The 21,976-nt window shown below is 40.9% G+C and overlaps 2 protein-coding genes across 4 annotated transcripts in view; one reads left to right on the top strand and one right to left on the bottom strand.

Annotated features, from left to right (window-relative positions):
- The window catches only part of LOC104558430 (neural-cadherin), a 60,572-nt gene extending 49,064 nt beyond the window's left edge, over positions 1-11,508 (top strand). The window contains exons 26-33 of the mRNA XM_062007602.1: positions 645-768; positions 1,298-1,478; positions 3,038-3,204; positions 3,963-4,227; positions 5,401-5,581; positions 6,514-6,758; positions 9,013-9,167; positions 11,152-11,508. Coding sequence (XP_061863586.1) covers positions 645-768; positions 1,298-1,478; positions 3,038-3,204; positions 3,963-4,227; positions 5,401-5,581; positions 6,514-6,758; positions 9,013-9,167; positions 11,152-11,508 — 1,675 coding nt within the window. The remainder of the gene's footprint in view (positions 1-644; positions 769-1,297; positions 1,479-3,037; positions 3,205-3,962; positions 4,228-5,400; positions 5,582-6,513; positions 6,759-9,012; positions 9,168-11,151) is intronic.
- A 7,266-nt stretch (positions 11,509-18,774) lies between these two features.
- The window catches only part of DPY19L3 (dpy-19 like C-mannosyltransferase 3), a 34,228-nt gene continuing 31,026 nt past the window's right edge, over positions 18,775-21,976 (bottom strand). For all 3 annotated transcript variants that reach the window (XM_062007624.1, XM_062007623.1, XM_062007625.1), the window contains 3 exons: positions 21,147-21,279; positions 20,301-20,459; positions 18,775-19,683 (listed from right to left, as the gene is read on the bottom strand). In XM_062007624.1, coding sequence (XP_061863608.1) covers positions 19,522-19,683; positions 20,301-20,459; positions 21,147-21,279 — 454 coding nt within the window. In that variant the 3' untranslated portion in view covers positions 18,775-19,521. The remainder of the gene's footprint in view (positions 19,684-20,300; positions 20,460-21,146; positions 21,280-21,976) is intronic.

Below are 21,976 nucleotides of genomic sequence, written 5' to 3'. Positions count from 1 at the left end.
GATAGTTCCAGCACTAAGAAAAGCCTTGTCAGCAGATGCAGGGAGCACTCCTGATCATGAAAGGGCCACACCAAAATGGGGAAAATATGGGAAGATATGAAAACAAAAAAAAAGAAAAATAGAGTCTGTGAGGACTTAAATATACAGAATTCATTGACTCTAGGAGGTGACAAGGAGACATTGCAAAGCCTGGGCACATGTACTGTACCTTTTAACCACAACTTTTAGGCTTCTGGCCTTTATCAGACACAAACCAGTTTGTTGTAGTATTGCTACAATAGGATGAATGTGTGCACACAGAAGCACTTGAAGGAGAATATAGTGTCTGGGATATCCCAGCTGTTCCTGACTTGAACACAAACATACCTGAATGGTAATCAAGTCTCACAGTTAGACACCCAATAGGCTCCATTGTCATGTTTAAAAAATAAATGACCCTTGATTTTAAAGGGCCAGCTTGTGCTCACCGACTGACCGTATGTCAGAGAGAGATGCCCATCAAATAGTTCCATTCTTTTGTTATTTTATAAAGCCTCTATTATTTGCAAGTGCAATGTAGAAGTTTATTTACCTGCCATGTTATTTGATGCCTGTGTTTGAAGATAAATTCACATCTATGTTTATTTTTCATGTAAATTTTGAAGGCATTTGAATGCGAACCACGTTCTGCAGCTGGGTGGTGTGAAAGAGTCGTTGCCATATTCCTACCCCCAGTTGCTACACAAGCACTTTTCTGGTTGTTTGCGCAATTTCATCTTGGATACTCAGGTAAGAGAAATGTAACATTTTGCTTTAGCAAAAGGGTACTCTCCTTTGTCATAAAATTTTGGGGAGATTCATATTCTATCTGAAACTTTAGCCTCCATCAGTCTTTTCAGTGCCTGCATGCGTCAGTGTGAAATAGAAGACAATCCTGGATTTTTCTGCCATAATTAGAAGTAACTACCTTGAAAAGTTATTTCTCAGTTCCAAACAGATTAATTTGTGAGCCATTGTCTTTGTTTATCCCCTTCTTCATGCAGCTGTCTTCCAAGCTCTTTGAGCATTCAGGGAACTTCTGCATGGCAGTTTTGTAATAGTATATTTATGTCAGCTCCCTGCTTCGTTAGGAAATACTAGAGATTTTAGTCAGTTGAGTTTATTCAAAGGTAAAGTATGGTCTTGGTAAAATAAGTTACAATCTGAATGTTACAAAGCCAACTTAGCATCTTAAGCCGTGCAGATGAAGAACAGACTGTGAGATGGTGTAGTTGTTGCTGTTGAAGAACAAAGTGTTAAGCACAATTTTCTCTTGAAGGTATATGACCTTCAGTCTCCTGCAGAGTCCCTGAACAGCTTCCCTGGCTGCACGCTTACGGATGGGAGCTGTGACACCATGGGGGCTTCTTCCTGCGGTATTCACGGGAGGTGTCTTGGGGACTGGGGCTCGTTCGCCTGTCACTGTTTGCCGGGTTACTATGGCTATCGATGTGACAAAGGTGAGGTGTGTTCTTCTGGTGTGCTGTTGATAGGCTGGTAAATTTTACAATACAGAACACTTAAAATGTTACAGGTAACGATTGCTAAGGTGGTTTCTGATGTTTACATTGTGTAAAGCCATGTTTCATTGCAGCTACTTGTGATTTGAAACAAGTTATTTTCTATTTCCCTTTGAGAAATTAGTTTCTCAGTACCAGCTCATTTCTTTAGTCCTGAGGGGGTGTGTTTGTACAGTACCTGTATAATGCACACTGTGTGACAAAAGAGTTGTGAACAAAATTAATTGTTCTCATCACAATTTAAAAAGTTACATCTATTTACACTCTCAGAAGTATCTGATAGCCTAAAACTTAAATGTGAGTGTGCCAATACCACTTACTGTGCAGAACTAGAACTGCACAATAGCAATTGGAAAGTATTGCTCTCTTGGTATATGGAGGGGACTCCATTGGCTTAAGGATCTGTGCTTTCAGTACAGTAGGATCTTTTCTTTAGCCCTAATGGAGCCAAAGTTTGCAGAAAAAAGATAACTAGAAATTATCAGGATGTGAAAATTTGTCCTGGTGCTTGTACTTGTCTGCAGTCTCTTGTCTTGGTGTTCCCTTGGTGATGACAGACTCGGAGGGTATAGTAAAATGGAATTTTATTTTTACAGAATAATATGAGTGTTGGAATTGTATATTTCATATACCGTTTGAATCAGGATAACAATGAGGGTTTTCTGTTTTAGTAGGCAGGGGGTTAGAGGAACACACTACATGATACTAGTACGGCAGCTATTTATTATTAGTTGAATTAACAGTTTAAAACTAGCTTATTTTATAGTGAATACTTCTTTCTAGAGAATGATGTTATTCACCCATGTCAAAGACAGCGGGCAATTCTCTTTCTCTCAGCTCCAGAGGGTAGCCTTGAGGGGTGTCCCTGCTCAAAGGGGCAAACACACACCAAAGGAGAGTATGCCGTAATCCTCTCACACCCCACAGAAATGGGACTGAGCTTTTATAGAATAAAGGGATTGTCTGACAGTCATCTTTTTGTTGAATTTATGTCTCTGTAGAGGTAGCAAGAATATCTAGTGTCCAGCAACAAATGTAACCTCTGAGATGTCTGTTTCACTGCTCGCTAGCTCAGGAATTTTCTCATCCTCCCAAGTTATTCTTGGAGATAGTTGAGTCAGGCTGATGTGTAACAGCCTTTGCCCCTAGAAAACAGTGTGACCTTCAGCTTGTACTTTTTCACTAGGGAGATGTGCCCTGCTGCACTTGGTCAGAGTTTCTGCTTTCTTGCTGTTATAGTGTACAAACATTGCAAGAAAGAGCATTGAATTCAGGAGGGAGATGTCTTCTTTACAGAGGGAAATGAAGGAGGGGAGTGACTGGGGAAGCTGTGGAAGTAGACAAACATTTCCCAGCAGACAAATTCTGTCTTGTGCATCCATGCTGTGCATGCTAATTGGTTTTTTTTTTAACTTTCAACTTATGATGAAAATAATGGAAACAATAGTATTTCCCTCTCCCTGCAAAATGGTTTAAAGGTCTTTGTCATGTCTCTTTAGTTGCCAAGGAATATACATTTGGGCCAGGAAGTCACATCCGCTATCAGCTCCCCATCAGCGTACCTGCCCGCAGGATGCTCTTTGAAGCCATGATTAGGACACGACAGCCTGACGGTGTCATCACCAGCATGTTGTCTCGAAGTAAGGATGAGCACATCACCCTACAGGTGAGCAGAGACAGCCTGGGCAGTAGCAGGATCAAGTGAAATCGATGCTGGTGAATAGTCAGCCCAGAGAAACGTTAGCTTAGGAGCAGGAAATAGAACTGACAACCTTATGCTAAGCAAGAAAATGTTGGTATTCTTTAATGGACACTTAGAGATCTGATCCTTCACTTACGATATTGACCATACAGTCATGGTATCTCACTGGATTTCAAAGGAATGTTTTGCCAGTGTGGTGTAGCTTGCAGAATAGGACAAGTAGTGTACCTGCCCTTGTGGCCTGTTCAGTCATGGTCAGGTGTGGCTGATTCTGCATAGCTGAGATCCTAACAAGAAGGGTGCCTGTAGCAGTTCCAGTGATGTCAGACTCTCAAAATGTCAACCTGTTCGTTTTACACATACCACTGAACGAGTCACCTCTTCAACTAAGCTGGTTTGAGCTGTTGATGTAGAAGTGATACACCAGATTTAAAGAACCCCATAAATTTGGCCAAGAGAGAAGCAGGGTAAAATAACGCTAATTACATGCTGCTGTGAGTACACTGCTACTTGTATTTAGTTTGTCTAGCTTAGTAGCACCTGAAGTGCTATATTACACTGTATATTCAGTGTAAACATACCCTAAGTTTGAACAAATGCTTTAAGAGTGATGATTACATACAAGTCTTAATTCAAGTAATGTGACAGTTGCAGATCAATACAAAATGTCAGGTCATGACTTGTCTTCTTTTTTTCTTACTACTTTGTTAATTATTCACAAGGTTGTTCAGGGATTCTTAGTGGTCTCATATAATCTGGGTGATGGAGACTATTCTGTAAAACTTCCCTCCTACCACATTGATAATGGTGAATGGCATCATGTCACACTGGAGAGAAATGAAAATGAGTTTACTCTTCGCCTTTATGAAGGAGGTGGGAAGAGAGAAATTGTGAAAGCAGCAGGAATATACAAAGAGATTGTGATTGACCCCAGCAGCTTGGTCCTTGGAAACACCTACCCATTCAGTCAAAACAAGAGTTTTCAAGGTGAGGAATTCTCGATCTGACTGTTCAGGACGTGGATGTGTGAAAATGAAAGTTTATTGGTACCACATGGACATATTTTGAGAGACTTTACATAGAGCCTAAAGCAATCAGATTTCTTGCAGGACCCTTTTGCAAAAGGCACAAATAAACTTTGCCTGAAAATCACAGTATAAGTGAAGCACAGTTAGGCAGCACATCTCTCATATCAACAAGGAGGATACACAGCATGACTTGGTCAAATGTGCCTGGTATCCTGCTGCCACATCTGTGTGTTGAATCAGATTCTAGTAAATCCAGCTGAAAAAAGATTGTCATGTTTTCACCAGAAAAAAAGTATTTCAGTGACATAGAAGTGCAAGGAGAAAACGTATAAAAAGTTATGCATTAAATAGAATAACATCTTACAACAGAAATGTGTCACATTGTTTAGAAAAAGATTGTTTTCTATTGTTTCACTAGAAGTATTCCAATAACTAAAGTTTCTACTGAGAACTAGGGAGCATATTTTGAACTTTTATTTATGGGAATAATAGTATTTAAGTAAATAGATTGAGGAGGTCAAATGGTTACATGAAGATCATTTTAATTAGGGCAATTATTGCTGTTGCTAAGCAGCTGAAACTTTAAGGGCTTTGAAGTTATAAAATATGCTCAATTCATCAAGTTATATGTGCTTTTATGCATATGAAATTAATGCCACACATCTTCAGTATGGCATTTCTGTCAGTGACCCAAGGCTCTTTCACCATTATTTGTGGCTGAACTGTAAACTATCATTAAAATCAACCAATTTACACACCAATTAATCAACCAAAACACACAATTTATACTAGTACACATTGACAAATATAACAGATTTTCCACATACAACAGCTTTCCCACAACGTTTGGACTTTCCTATTGAGAACATAATGAAAGGGTATACGTTTTGCTGTCTTGAATACAAGCAGATAGGGGCCTGCAGCAGCACTTGGTTCTTGTGGAAAATGTTGGGAATCTTGATGAACATTTAACAAATTCAATAAAAAAACAGAGAACAAAGATATGAAAGTTTAGGTAATTCAGTCCCAGGTTTAAACTCTGGGCCTTTTGTTAAACTGCCAAGTCTTACAGCTGCTTCAAATCCTTCTTGCTGAATGGCTTTTAATACAGTCTCTTCATGCCTTGCCTCAGGATGTATGAAGGACGTCAGATTCAATAACTACAGGATCCCTCTGGATACTCATGTGAAGGAGCTGGTGTCAGTATTAAGTGCCCAAGCCGTCAAAGAAGGATGTTCTTCAGAGGCTTGTAGGAATAACCCTTGTAGCCAGGAATTTATTTGTATTGATTTGTGGATGATGCATGAATGCAGGTAATTGATAGAAATAAAAGCACAAAGCCTTCCAGATTCAGATGGGAAGGGGTGGGTACTGAAGAAGTGTGCAACTTGAAGGCTGCCATTAGCAATCCCATCAAATCAGTTGACTCACAGTGAAAGACTAAGCTAGATGTCTGCATAGCCACCAGGTCACTCAAGAGAATGGTGTCCTTTTGGTTACTGCCTTTAGCTGGTGGAAAACAGCATGTCTCTACTGATCCTGTAACAGCATCAGCTGCCTGTCAGATGAAAATGTTTAAAGTAGCAGCAAATCCAGAATGTAAGCTTTGAAAACCAGGACAAGTGAGTGTGCTGTGTGGAGTGGGTCTGGGCACTGGCATGGCTGCTGGGCAAAGCACGTGCAGCGTTGTTGTGCTTTCTTTGTTAGTTCTTAACCTTTCACATCGCCTTAAGCTGTGACCTCTGTTCCCTTTTGGGCCACTCAAGTTGTTAGAAGCACCTCATTGTTAAGCTCAGAGGGGCCAAGGTTAAGACAACACATTAGTTGTGCTGTGCAAATGTGCACTTCAAGCATTCTGGACTGCCACTGCCCACACAAACGGAGTTTTCTAGAGATGTGTTTTTTCTGGAAGTTCACTGTGATGGAAATACAAAGAGCTTGTTCTGCCTAGACAGAACTGCAGGCCTTAATCCAGCTGTTCTTCACATGGGTAGTCTTGCAGAAGCCAGTGAAACTACTCAGGTTCTGAAAGCCCCGGAGGTAAGGGTTTAGATTTGTGGAGCTCACTGTTGTGTGACTGCTGGAGAAAAGACTAGAGTCCTGTAATTACTCTAAGTAACTTGCTCATAGCTACTTCAGCAACTGTATACAGAGTATCTTCAAAGACTGTTTTAAAATCTTTAACACTGTCTTTCATGCCTACTTTTCTGAAGTTTAATGGTTTATTGTGCCTCTGTCTTGTCAGTTGTCCCCCGGGCCACATGGTGATGGAGAATGCCACTGGGCGACAGTGTGTCTACACGCCGTGTGCTCAAAGGCCCTGTAACTACGGCACCTGCACCTCGCAGTCTCCAACTAAGTTCCAGTGCCACTGCCCCGATGGCTACACGGGCCGTCACTGTGAAATCACACTGGCCATCTTCCACAAGGACACAGGCCTGAGCTTTAATTCCATGTTTGCCATCTGCATTTGCTTTTTGGCACTGTTAGGTAGTTATGGCAACTACATCCTGTATTACCTGTGGTGAACTCATTTATCCATCTTGTCCTGAGTCATCGTTATCTCATCCTCCTGCTGAAAAACTGGGTTTTCTGATGGAGACTTGGCTCTGCCTTCATTTCTTTGCCATGGTCTCACCTCCATCAGTAACTTCTTTTTCTTCCCATGTGCATCTATTGCTGAGTGAATCGATACTGTGAGCAATGGAAAGCCTTTGCAGTTTTGTATTCTGCATGTTTTCACTTAATTGCTAAGGAACTGTTCAGGTGCATAATTTGAAGCAAGTTCAACTGAACAGCAAGAGTAGAAAATTGCTGCCAGATAAGAATTATTTAAAATACTGCAGAGTGCAAGACAGATCTTTCAGTCTAGGAGAAAAATGTTGTCCAACGGGAATACACTTGATCACTCAGGAGCAGTCTCTTGCCTCCTACCAGGAGTGTCACAGCTCCTAGCAGCTGCTTTGGGCTTCTTCAGCCATTTTCAAGCTTAGAGATTGGGTCTCAAAAAGAAGAGGAAAGACAAGGATCTCACTAGTGAGGAAGGATCACATCTTTGAGCCCTCCTTGTTTATTCACACTTCGTGACGGTTTGCTTGAGTAAGGATGTAGGATTTTTCTCATGGCTTTCACAGTGTTGATTGGGCTACATTCAGTAAGAGTATGAAAGTGTATTGTGGACTGTTTTGATTCCATCTTTGTAGCAACATGAAATAACCATCATTTTTGCCAGCTCTGCTAGATACTGTTTACCATGTAAATATGAACAGCAAATAACATGGGAAGCTGACTGGTTTCACAGCGTTTGGAGTCCCAGTGAGTTGAGGTTGATAACAGATTATGTTAAAGGAATGTTTTTTTCCCTGTGTTAGAGCAGTTTTATTGTGAGCTGACTCTGTGTTGCTGCATGTGCCTGACTGAACTTGATTGAAAAACCAACACTGTCTTTAGCCTAATAATCCTGCTGACCTTTTAGGTCTGGCTTATGAAATGTGAAACAGTTATTTTTAACCAAGTGGTGTGGCTAGTGAAAATTTTAGATGTGGTTAACATTGGTATTATCACACAACTGTAACTTCTGTTAGGAGAATTTTGAATAAAATTCCATGTTCTCAAGATTTCAGCTGCCCTTTCTCTTACACAGCTTCTAGAAAGCAGTAACTCACTTAACAGTGATTAATTCACGCAGCTGTAATTATAAATTGGTAAGTTTCCAATAGATTAGAAAAGCTGCTTTACTGACATCTGACTATATCTTGGAAATGAAAATCTGAATTCCTCTTAAGTATTGACTTTCTCCTAATGGTCACAGTAAAAGCATAGGAGAGATGTAGAATATTGAAAGAGTAATTGAATATCTCAAAATCAGCTCAGCTAAAAAATGACTGGTAAAAATTTGACAGGTGTGACAACCTGTGTGACATCCTGCTAATTGCAGGGGAATGGGAAATCTGAAAGACATCGATGCAGCTTGAGGGGCACAGGGCATACAGACCTCTGTGCACACCAGCTTCAGATGCAGCTCCCCTGCATGGCCCTGCCATGGAGATACTCCCCAGGAGATTTGAGTTGCTTTAATTTGCTGCAGTGGTGCTTTATGGCTTCTAGTCCTTTGAAGTCTTAACTATGAGCTTTTATCAGTTTTTAGAGAATTGGGAACATGGTGGTACAGAAGTTTCTAGTTACCTGAGGTTCAGTCTCTGATATTGAAGCTTTACAACTGTCAATGTGTACAATGCACCCAAGTATTTAAGCAAAATGTTGAAATTCATGGATGCTAAGGCAAAATGTGCCTCATCTTGTTGTTTTTTTCCTTCTGGTAAAAGGTATAAAAGTAATTTCCTCTTTTGTCTCGTGTCTTCTTGTGCTTCATTTCTGTGTAATTCTGTCTATCAACACATTGTTCCTTAAGTGCTAGCCCTTTGCATACATTTTCTCTTACAAAGTTTAACTGTACAGTAAATCAACCCAAGTGGTGTTCAGAGTCCTGTCTTTCAGATCTTTAACAGCTTCACAGTTGTACTTTAAAGGGTATTTTAAAATGCTCTTTAAAGGCCTTTCCTTCTGTGTGATTACAAAAATCAAACATTTGCTGAGAAGCACAAAGCTCCAGCCTGGGGCTGCAGAGAAGGGCTGTAGTGCTGGTACAGATGGGCTGTTCTAGCCATCCTGCAGCACTTGGGTATAGAAAAGGTTTGTGTGTTTCTTTGACTGCTGCTCTGCTCTGCCCCATGTGTGTCTGCAGCTCTGCTGGCTGCCGTGTTCCTGTGGGCTCACTGGAAGACCCGCAAAGGTCTGAGTGGAGCAGTTCCCCACGTGGCTGCACATCGTGAGGAGCTGGAGGACATCAGAGAAAATATCCTCAACTACAATGAAGAAGGGGGTGGGGAGCAAGATGAAGTAAGGATCATTGTGTTACATTATGATTAAGAGGGGACTTGTGGCTCAGCATGTTCTATGCTTTTCCTTTATAACTGAGGACCTACCCTTTGTTCTGCTGATTCATTACTGCAATTGGTAGATGAATTATTTGCAAGGTTATGTACACAAAGGGTGCAGGTTTCTTAAGCAGAGTGCCTATCAATTTTTAATGTCTCTTAACGCAAGTGATCCTATGTGCATATTTAAGAATGCCTGTAGAATGAGTTTAGCAGTGAAGAACTAACAGCTGCTGGGTTTGGTTTTGTGGCTCAGGAGATGCTGAGGTTCTCAGTGGTTATTACTGCTGGAGCACAGCGGGCTGGAGGGGGCCTGGCAGGCACTGTTCCTTAGGGACAGTCTCTGGCTGCAGCTAGTGCCCAACAGCTGCTATTCAGGTGGGATGTGTTAAGCAAGTAAGGGGCTGCTCGTATTCCACTTAAGCCCTAAAGCACATGGTGGTTGTGGAAGAACCTTTCTGCGTATCTCTGGTTTGGAAACACACTAATGAACACAAGCTGTGTTTATACTTAGAGTATACCAGGTTATACCCAAACCAGATAACATTAACATTTCTACTGGCTGTTTTAAGGATTTCTACATGTCAATTTAAGCCAGAACTTTGAAAGGAAACTGCAGATCCCATAGATGTGTGATTTGAATAGATTGTTTGCTGACCCTCAGCATCATTTTATATTATTCATTTTAATGAACAACTAATAGCAGTTGGAGGGTGATTATAATATCACTCAATCCACTGAAAGGATGATCCTTAAATCTGTGTTAGGATTTAAATTCTGTTTACCCCAGAGTTGCCTTGTTTCACTGATTCTGCTGGCAGCCTGCACCTGGTTAGAACGTGCATCCATGCTGTAGGTCCCACGTTGTTCATCACTGTGTGTGCTCTCTGGGTGAATGGCAGTAAGCAGCTATGCTGTGGTGCAGTCCTGCCCCAAACCCCAGTTGTGCCCCTTACATAGTTTCTTGACTGTAGGTGGGTTTTCTTTTTTTCAGCAGTTCTCTGTCTCTGTCTGAAGTTCAGCAAAGCTCACCACAGTTACCCAGAATCATCTCTTATAAAATGGGTCTGTGCAGCTCAGCAAAGGACAGATGTCATCTTTTGTGAGGTGCTGCCCTGACAGCTCCTCAGTGGTGGCTGCTGTTCATATGGACTGTAAGCACAGTACCAATAACGATTTGTTTGCTGTAATGAGTTCTGTCTCACACAGCCTGTCAGCATTCTTCTTGCTCTGTAAGTCAGTCCAGAGACACAACCTTTGGGTTGCCAGAAGGTGAAGGATGCTATAGGACAGCTTCCTTTCAGCTGGCATAAAGATTCTGACCAGTTAATGTGATTAACACGAACAGTCTCAGTAGCTTAAGTGGCAGAAGTTGCATTTCAGGAATGGTGGCACAATTATCAGACAGCATTCACTGCTGCTGTGCTAGAAAGAACTTTTTTTCCCCAGTAATAGGCAGTTACAGTCCAATCCTGGCACTTCCACATAACCTGACTGGCCACTGTTCCACAGACTGGTAAAATTATAACAGCAAGCACAGCAGATGTTTGAACTACTAATGTAGAAATATTTCTTTTAACATGCTGTTGGTGAATATCCTTTCTCACCTTTGTTGCCAGATTTGTTACCAGCTATAACAATGATAAAATATTCAGATCTGAATTTCAGAACAAAATTAGAGGCAGTTCTGTCATTTTTATGTAGCTTTTAATTAAAAATCAGATTTGATTTTGAACCTAACTGCAGCAGGGCAGGCTGCAGAGGTGTTCCTCATGCATTCTCAGCTGCTACTGGGTTTTAGGCACATAGTAGGTGGCCGAGTTGGTTGAACGAGCCCATCCTTCACACCAAACTGGCTGCTGCAGCTTTGCTGCTTCTCACACTGTGGTGGAAAGGGAAATGTGTGGCCTGTGGAGAACATTAATGTGACCGGTTTCTCGCCCCAGGATGCATACAACATGGCAGAGCTGCAGGTCTCCATCCAAACCAGCCCGGCCTATTCTCTCTACAAGAAGAAAGAAAACCCACCAAATCCAGGCAGCTTCTTCCATGAAGCTTCTTCTTGCACCGGCACAGCCCTTGGACAGTACTTGTCAACAGTGGCCAGTGGTGCTGGCCCGAGCCCCCGGGACACGCCGCGGGTGTTCTGCACAGAGGGAGCGGGCTCAGTGGCCAGCAGCCTCAGCTCCCTCAGCTCCCATGGACTCGATGAGGGGATAACGTATGATGACATTAAAGAGTGGGGCCCGAAGTTTGAGAAGCTCAGTGAACTGTACTCACATAAGGATGATGAAGACCTGTAGGTCACCAGGGCTCCTGGTTTCAGAGTTCCGTGAGCGAGGGTGAAGGACGGTTTTCCACGCTCCTGCTGTGCACTACCCCCACCTCCCCTTTCTTTTTCCCCTTATGACAGGCAGTCAGATTCTCACTAATGAGACACATGTTGCATCTAATTGAAAAATTTATTAGTAGGAGCTAATCTTGGGATGTTCTGGACATATACATTTGGGGATATAAACTTACTGGAAAGAATAAAGGAGAACTTGGGGTCAGAGACAGTGTTTAAGAAATAAATAGATCTTTTTGTCACTAAGGAAATAATGGACTGGTGGAGAGATCCTGTGAACATAAGTTAAGATGCTTCTCAACACATGAATAGAGCATGTTGTGTGTACCCTTTCCAGTAGGAGCTTCACCAGTTTGAAGAAAAAAGTACCTTGTCTTTTTCTTGTGGAAATAGAGTCCACATTGTATTATCTCAGTCACAGCACCTGCTCACTGAAGGTTGTGTGGATGAGGGTCCCTGGAGCCAGGAATGGAGAACACGGATGGTGAGCTTTAACTTAGTTACAACTTAGTGCAATCTCTTTATGCTGTCATATAAATGCAGAAATTGAATTTAGACCCATCAAGTAAGCTGCTTGCAGCTGAGTAATTTCAAAAATAAAGACCAGGTTTTCTAGCCTCGAAGGTCATTAGTTGGGAATTTTAGGAGCAAAGACCACAGTTCACCATAATCTCTCATTTCTACTGGGCTACTAAACTAGGCCTAAGCTAAGGACCAGCCTGAACCAGCTCATTTGCATTGACAATCCTGTCCCTCAGGTTTTGCTAAACCTCCTTTCATAGAAGCACTGTGAGAATTAGGTTTGAGAGGCCGGAGACTGGCTGTTCTATAGAAGCACCAACCAGCTACAATTGTAGCCCGGTACTGCCTTGCCAGGAAGAGCTGACCAGGGACATAGATGCATTTTCAGTGAAGCAAAGACCCACTGTACCTTGGGTTCTGGCAAAATACTGAGTGTCTTTAGGATCGTGGAAGACTGAAGGCCTTTCCTATATCCAAAACAGAAATTCACCCAGTATTGGCGCTTCCAAAAGTAAAATCTTGTGGTGAACAAAACCCTGACAAAAGTCCTAGTACTTCAGATATGGTAATTTTCAAAAAGCCATGAATAATACAGGCCTCCCTCTGATACAGTGTAGTAGAAAATCATGATCAGTGGAGTCAGAGGAACCCAGGGCAGAACTAACAGGGGTTGCAGGGGGTGGAATATTGTGCTCTAAAGGATCAGGTCCCTTCTCACACTGTTCAATGGCCAGCTAGTCTTTTGAATTTTTTGAAAGAAACAACAATATTTGGAAGAGAAAAGGCTCCAGAACACTGATTTAGATTTTTTCTTTTATATTAGACTATTTGTATGTAGAAACAGAGCAAAGTGCAGCAAGAGCATCATTTCAGTCTGGGCTGTTTCTTTATGATAATATGTAAATTGTCAGCTGACTATGAATATCTCCATAGAGTCTAAGATAACGTTTCATTAAAACACAAGTGTAAAACAATGCATTACTGTAAGAGATGTTAAAACTGCCTTGCTTACACTTGCAGCAGTAGCTTGTTTTGGGAGGCCTTTTTATATTTACACATATATTTAAAAACACATAAACAAACAGGACCATGCAGTCTGCAGGCCAGATGGATTTGCATGTTTCCATAAAGAGAGATGTTCACACAGTACCTTGTTCTTGCATGTATGTGTGACATACAGTGGAGGCTCTGGAGCACACAATTAACCAATTACACACTGCAGCTGATGTAGCATTTCCAGCTGGAAAAGCTAAATGCCAGTTTTACCCATGCCTTATAGCTCTGATTCATAGGTGGTACATAGTTATGATTTTGTAATTCTACTGATGTATTTACCTACAAGGAAACACAGGAAAAAATACCTTGTGATGGTCACAAGTCAGGTATGTCAGCACTTGTATTTCATGAGCATAGCAGTCACCAACAGGAGAGGGAAAAGGAAGGAAATAAAAATTCCCCAAACAGCACTGATTCTGTCTGCACATCTCATGTTCTTTCCCTAACTCTGTCTACACTGTCATTTTGGTGAGTTTTACTTTCCTTTAGCTTGTGAGTTCCTTGGGGTACGGACTGTCTGTCTGTGCCTGTGCAGTGTCACGTGTGTCTAAGGCACCATATGAACAATAAATGAGCCTTCTGCAGATGATGTCTCTTCCTTCCACATGCTGAACATTGACTAAAGCTTGGCCTCCATTGAGTTACTCCTCTCAGCCATGATCAGCTGCTTGTACAGCCCTGAGTGGTGCCTGCTGCTGTGTGTGCCAGGCTGTGAGGGGAGCAGCGGGTGTGCCTCCTCACTGCCTGCACTCCAGCTCTGGTTACACACTCACACGACACCTTATTTTGAGTTTTCCCACCAGCTGCAGCTGTCTGAGGACACAGACCAGTACCTTCCTCAGATGCCCAGGTGCTTTGTGCATAGAGCATGGTTGTGGTTCTTGCAAAAAAGACAATGACTCTTAAGAAAACAAAAAATTCTTTACTTTCTGTTCTGTAGAATTCCCCAAGTTGTGCTACCATAGGTGAACTCCCTGTTCTGGGATTTTAGGTGCTGGGAAGAAGCTGATGTGTAGGATCCCCACAGTGATTCTTAACATTCCCAGGGTGCACTAGGACACACACCAGTACAGAAGGCAGATGGTCAAAAGATCTCCAGGCTTGCTGTGCAAGACAAATTGCAAGTCACTAATACATCTCAAAAGACTCCAATTACTTTCCTCTTCCTCCCCAGCCTGTGACCTTAAATCACTCCCACCTGACTACCAAGTGAAGGTTTGCAACAACATGCAATTGCAGAGGAGCCAGGGGTACTTTGCTCTAAATGTGTCACAGTTAAACCAATTACTAAACACCTGGGAAAATTTTTGACCTTCTCACCTTCCTTAAAATGTGCCCAAATAACCTGACTACAGAGTACTCTGTGAGAGGGAGGTCTTGGTCCCATTTGTTGAAGCTCTTACTCCAGCAACGAAGTACTTCACTGCCCACTGGGTAAGGGCAAAAGCAAGCCCTAACACAGCTCTGCAGCTGGGCTGTGTGGGTTCAGATGTCTCCATTTCCAGCCCCAAACAAGCAGTGTGGAAGCCATCCTGAAAGCTGCTGCTCTGCTACTGCTGTTTCCCCTGTTGCAGCCATGGCAGTAGTTTGTAAACAAGCAGAAATAACAACCATGACCTTGGAGCTGCGGGTGTGACTGCAGTTTGCCATTAGCTTTACAGAATATACAGTATAAACTAAAAGGGCAGAAAACTGCTGTAAGAACTTGAGTAGATCCAATATCAGTAACAGGACATCCTCATTTGCAGCTGTCATGCCCTACTAAAGCCCACTTTTTCTAGGGATTACTAATGACTTAATTTATCTGTTTTAATTTGCATGCTGCTCTTTTAATTACTGTGCAGTTTCTGAAATCATATCTTCACTTGTTCTGCACTTACACAGACACATACAAATATTTCAGGACCTCTACAAAAAAACTTTCTCTCAGGGTTGCTCTGACATTGCTCAAGGACAGCAACAGCTGGGCTGGCAACTGAAAACTCTGCAGTGGGTGAGGGGGAAGAAAAAAAATGGAATAAAGAAAATCATTGGGTCCCTAGGTAGTGGGATTTTCAGTAATCTGGGACTTCTATTAATCTTCTTCCACGTTCTTTACAGACTTTAAACATGTAGTAAGAACATTTTATTTAGTATAAAATACTTGTAAAGGTCTGAAATTTAAATAATCATGTGGATATTAGTATTTAATCTGCCTGCCTGTCAACTACATTAATCTCTCTGGTTTTCCTCTTAAAATAACATTCCAAGTATATAACATGCAGCAAAGCCATGTGAAAGCTGATTGTCCCTAGGCCTGACCTGCAGACCACTGCCAGCAGGTTTAGAAGGGAAACCATGGCTGTGAAAGGAGCAGGATTAGGCCAGCAGAAGAAAGTTGAGTATTTTCTTCATTACAGAAATGTTAAAAACTGTGGCCTTTTCCTGGGGATTTAAAGAAACACCTTGTACCATGCTAATAGTAACTGTTGATACATGAGGAGGTTTTGAGAAACATTGTTCTCTGGAACTCAGAGTCCCCTCTCTGCAATGTAATGATTAGATTGCATTAATTAATCTTATAGAAGTCTTGTCTGTACTTAATTAACCCCATACCCTCCCGTTAATGGCAGTACTGCACATATGAAGATGTGGCTGCACTCAGGCACCATGGATGACAGTCTCTGGACAGCTATAGGTGCAGCTCCACACAGCCCATGAACACGCAGACTCTGAAAAGCTGACCTACAGCAGGACATCTACTTCAAATAAAGCACTCAACAGATGTATTTTTTCTCTCACAGAATACATATTTCTTTTCATTGAGTAAGAATACTAAAGCCTGAAAATAAACAGACCTCTGTTGGTCAAAGGAAATGATATTACATGGACTAACAACCTCAGCCTACTGACCTGGCTAAAGTGTTTTGGGTGATAACTGGCAAAAGCCATGGCAGATACACCTTTAACTTGTAACAGAAAAAGGAGGTCCAGCAAGCTATTAAAACACAAAGATGATTCAAAAAGTCAGTGATATAAGCAATGTAGCAAGCTTAAGAAAAGCAAAAACTTCCTGCTGAAAACTGATTTGCTTTCCTCCACACAGACTGAAACGAAGGAGGTTCCCTCATGGCACCTTTCTCAACACATCCCAACAGAAACCAAAAGGGATTTTCAAATTACACAATTTATTTAGTATACAATAGTCAATACATCTCTTTACAACAACATACTATAAAATAACTGTGTTAGATCTCACCAGCAGAACACTGGAAAAGGAAATGAAAATACACTCATGGAGCTCAAAACACTTTTCTCCCCTAAAGCATTCTGGCTACTTGATAACATTTTGTCTCTGTGATCTAAAAAAAAGAGAATTCATACCACAGTTCCACTGATAACACACAGCTCAGAAGGCCTTTCAGACAACAGGTAACACAAGGAGTCCTGACATGCCATTCCCCTTGCCAGTTACTTGTAGGACTTGGGGTAAATGCATTGCCAGGAGGGTTGCTCCTGGGGGTTGATCAAACCCAACACAATGAAACAGCGATGCCACAGCATCCACACACTGCAAATAAGGTGCATTGGGATTATGGAGGTCAGGAACAGGTAGCTATTTAAAAAAAAAAAAAAAAGAAGTGCATATAGATGACAGCAAGACCCAGGAAGTAGAGAAAATAATTATCAACTTACCCACCACCACCTGCCTCCTGCAAGTCTCAGGCTCCCTCTCAGCTTTCCTCTCAGCCTGCAAGTCTCACCTTTCCTCTCAGGTGGTAAGTGCTTTTGTTCCTTGGTGTTTTTTATCTTACTGTTTACAGGAGATGAGTTTCCTGAAGGCTGTACTGCACAGTCACTGAGGTACCCTCTTCCCTGCAGTATTGTATTTTTCTGATGCAGCAGCTGCTGGAGTTGTTTGAAAGTGTCACAAGTGGCTTTCAAGGATAGGAGCTGCAAGAGTGAAGCAATCTCCAAAATGGTGTTTTTTTGTATTTACTACTTTAGATTTCTGGTGGGTCACTTTGGGGATATTTCTGTTGCAAGAAGAAACTATGTTACTGGGGTGGTTCTGGATCGGGACAGTTCTTGGTTATGTTTTCCCAGGGCCAGGGATGGCACGGGGGCTCTTTTGTTCTTAGAAAATGGCAAAGAAAAACCAAACACGTGCACTTGGTAGTTTCTGTGAAAAGGTTACATTTCTCCTTTGCTAATATCAGGGACTGTATTTAAAGATTCTGTTTAAAAATAACTGCTGTTAGAGTCAGGACTTCTTGTTCTCAGCTGTTACCTACAAGTAAATTGTGAAACTGATAGGGCACCACTGGTTCTCACTGCAATAAGAGGAAAGTTCCTGCACCTTTAAAGAAAGACACAACCACACTTTGAAATAAGACAATAACACCCAGACATATTTTGCCTTACGTGTGCTTGTTTTCAATTACTGTAAGGCACTTGCTGAGGGATTCACTGACCCATGCTTCCAGCAAGAACAGGCATGCATCACTGCAGGCCTAATTAAAGTTTTAATACTGATTACAATGTTTTATTATTTTATTATGTTAAACTGCAGTGGTCTCCAACCTCATTAAGGGATACAGACTAGAAATTACTCAGGAGTTTCAGCTGCTCAGTTTAACAACCTGGCTACTGTCAATGTTTGATTTAAATACTGTCTGATTAAAGCACACTTCCCTGCTAGCAGGAAAGTACAGAAAGATGTTGAACATTGTTTAATGGGTATTTACTGAATATAAAATTGTTTGAGCATCTGACATAACCATCTCCATCTCTTCAGTAATTTACCTTAGTACAACTGAAAAGGAAAAACATTTAAATCGTTTGGAATTGGAACACAGCTGAGTTGTGAAAGCTGATCTCATTACACATCTTGATTAAATTAAATGTGGAGTTTGCTAGCAGTAGCACTTAAATTTCCCATCATTAGAAATTAATTGCAGTGGTAATTATGATAACTGAGTTATTTGCACAGGCCAGAAACACTCTTAGAGGTGTTCAAACGTTAATTCAACATTGGCCTAGAGGCACTTGATTATAACATCTGCTTTTCGTAAGAAACAAATAATCCTAGTGGATGTCTAATTAAAGTTGAAGAGTACTGTTAGACTTCCAGTCAGACTTTATCTCTAATTTCAATACAAAACCAAAGCAGTGCTAAACCACACAAGTCATGTGTTATCCACGTGGCATTTAGAAAACCAACATAACTCAAAGTTCTGGCTGGTAAAAAGACAAAGGGTACAAACAAATCACAAAGTTCTCAGGATTGAGATCTGTCTTCACTTTCTTTTCCAAGTCAATTTAAAATAACTGTAGTATTTATCTTTTTTTTTTATAAAAGCAAGGACACAGTGATTTTGTGCTAAAAGATATATACAGTTTTGTGTCTGAACTGTAAAGTGAAGCCCTAATACCTGAACATATTTTCAATATCTAAGTTTCCTGCTGATTTTAGAGATGAATTTTTCTTTTGTAAGGTTGGCAGTGTTCAATTTTGGTATCCTACTGCAATTCACAGAGGGAGAAAAGGATCCCCTGTGGTTCAGAAAGCAAATACAGAAAACAGTGTTGTGAGAATCTAAGCTGAGAAATTTGCATTTGTGTTTGTTCTGAGCATTTTACGAGGATACAAACATGCAACATGTACCAAGCATGCTCCAACCTTTATTCTCATTAGAAATACATAACACTCCAACATGACACTCTTAATGTTATAAACCAGTTATGTTTCTGTATCACTAAAAATGCTGGACAGTGATTGAAATTTTACTTTTCAAAGTTGTTTGCTCACTTTGCACTCACTGTCTCTGCCATCACACTCACAAGTTTGGAAACTCATATCTGCACACATTCCCAAAGAATTAAAAAAAGAGGCACTGAAAGAGCACAAGGATCTGTCAAAGAGGATCAGACTGTAAGGTAAAAATTTGTGTGAGTATTTTCAGGATTCAGAAGGATAATGCATACTCAACTATAGGAGTAGCAGGGCCTGCTTCCATTGAACTTCCTTTCTTTTACAGTAAAAATCCCCACTGCTGAGCAGAACCTCATAGGTGAGCTACTCTGCAGTGGTCACACAGGCAGCTCATTTTGTGTGTCCTCCAGTCAGCTAAAACTGGAAAACAATTATATCCTAGGTGTTCCCAAGGTCAGACTTGATCATCAAAATGGTCCCTGCCAGCATTTAATTATGAATCTATGAAAATTTTGGCAACATTCAAGAATGTTATCAAAAGTAAACTGTCTAAAAAAATAAGAATCACAGTAATTAAACAAGAAACCATCAATGTAAAATGTCTTACAAATGTCACATGTTTGTAAACTTCTGTTGCATTTTCCTAATGTGGGTCCTAGCATCAAAATACTGAACTTGAAGCCATGGTTGGAAATGTTATTTATGCTTAGCAAGTTTGTAAACGTGGAATGTTTTGTTCTGAAACACTCTACTGAAGTGTATGGTATAAGAAGGCAGGTTTTTTTTGATTTCCTCACAGAAGCGAGGATACAACGAAGGTTTCAAATCAGGTTCATTCTCTCCCAAACCATCCATGATCTGTAATGAAATCAAACAGGTTTGTGAAATATCTTCAGCCTAAACACCGTTACTGGCAATAACAAGCTAAAAACAACCTTGATTCAGAGGGTTGGGCTGGCCAGATTTGTTAACAGTGATTGTGTGAAACAAGTAGGGGGAAGAAAACAATATTAAAGCAGTAAGATCTATAGTATCATCTCTATTATGGATAAAGCTGATTTGTCAGAGGTACAGCGCTCCTTTGGGTTACAGTTATCTGTTGTGGTTCTGGGTCAGCTCCTGACATACTTGAACTCCTCTGACAGAATGGAGTCATACAACCCTCCTATGAAGTGATTTACACTCTGAAAGGGAAGACTGTTTGTGTACTGCTAACTTGAAGCTTATCAGAAATTATTACCTATTTTGCCCAGGCTGAATTCCTCCTTTTTTTTAATTATCAAATATCGTTAAAAGCAAGTAACGTTCCATGAGGTGATTTTGAGAATGTCTAAAGGCTCTGTCAGATTTTACTTCCTACACACACAAGGGAGTGCAAATAACCCAAGCTACTTAAAATCGTAACTGTACTTAAAAAAAAAAAAAAAAGTGAAGCAAAATGTGTTTTCTTTATAACTCTTATATCTAGTACTCACGTGGCCATTGGCTACATCAAGTAAGTCACGTAAGCGACAGCCTCTGCTGTGTCTCCTCTCGTAACAAATGCTGTCCTCCAGGATCAAATAGTCTGTGCCAAAGGATCGCAGTATTCTGTAAACATCTTCAGGAGATCTCTTGGCATAGATCTGATAAATCTATAGAAGAAGAAAGCTAAGCTGTAAGATACATTGCCACTATTTCTCAGTTTGCTCTTTTGTGATTATCTTGAAGCAGAGGAAGAACTCAGACCAATAACCCACATCACCTGAGTTATATTAAATTCAAAAGCTGTTTTATTCAGCAGCCACTTAGACTTTGTGTTGTGGTTACTGTGATGCACAATAGTCCTGCTACTGGCTACAGAAACAATGGATGGTGCTGCTGTCTGCAGAAAGGCCCGTAAGACTTTCAGAATGTCTAAATTATAGGAAAGAATGTTTTGAAACAATCTCCTCAGTTTTGTGTGGAGTTTCTCAAGGTGGTTTCTATATAAAATGTATATAGGAACTGAAGGGAGTATCAGACAAATCAGGAAATGCTCTGGGTGGGTTTAACAGCCCAACTGGGCAGTAGGATCTAGTAATGCTAGCAGTACCCAAACCAGTTCACGCAGGACTAGCTTGAGCACCCAGCTACAGTTATACAGACATATATCAGCTGCTAGAGCTGACTTAGCAGATGCCCAAAGTACTACAAGTTTCAAAGAAGTTAAAATCTGGAACTGTATCTGAAAATAAGTTATTTCAATGAGTGAAGCAGGTGATGTCATTTGCAATGTGCCATGCAAGATTGCAGGAGTTTTCTGGAGTGGGGCCACTGATAAACAACCAGAATACACTTACCTGTTTTGTTCTCTCTCTCAGATGCTTATCCTCATAGTGGGGGTGATTAGTTAAGGTCCGTCCAGTGCACAGTTTGACTCCTGCTAGTAGCTGCATGCTCCCAGCAAACACTGCTGTGTTTGGAGTATTTGACCTAAACAAATGTTGATAGGTCTGAGGAAATCTTTGTAGGGACATTTTTGCATTGCTTCTTACAGATCAGAAGGAAAAAAATATTTTTCTGCCTCTATTCAGGGAGCAAATCATTCAAGCAACTGTGTTTTCTTCAAATGTGAAGTGGATAAATCATTATAATACTCTCTAACTGCAAATAAAAAATTTACTATGAGCTACAAGGAAATTTAGGGAAAACACGATCCTGAAAATTTCAGGCTGCCATTATTTCATCTGTTTCTTGGGTTCATACAGCCTCTGAATATTTGTGAAGTTCTATATCCTAATTTTTTTAATATTTCAAGAAACTTATTGTGACTTAGATTTATGTCTCATATGTGTTCTACATAAAATGATTATTTAATCTGAATGCTAAAAGTTCTTGTTACCATCCTGGCATCCACCATTCACTTGGAATGAATATTATGTGATATATTTTGAGGGTGATGGGGCACTGAACAGGCTGCCCAAATGGGTTGTAGAGTCTCCTTCTCTAGAGACATTCAAAACCCACCTTGGTGTGTTCCTGTGTGACCCTTCCTAAGTGGTCCTGTTCTGGCAGAGGGGTTGGACTGGATGATCTTTTGAGGTCCCTTCCAGCCCTTGTGATTCTGTGATATTAATCTTCCTATTATAACATGGAGACTGATTATGACGTGAGAGAAAATTACGAGAAA

Source organism: Colius striatus, chromosome 14 (genome assembly GCF_028858725.1).
Source record: "Colius striatus isolate bColStr4 chromosome 14, bColStr4.1.hap1, whole genome shotgun sequence".
NCBI lineage: Eukaryota > Metazoa > Chordata > Aves > Coliiformes > Coliidae > Colius > Colius striatus.
Note: the sequence above shows the minus strand (reverse complement) of the source record. Positions and strands in the feature narration are given on the sequence as shown.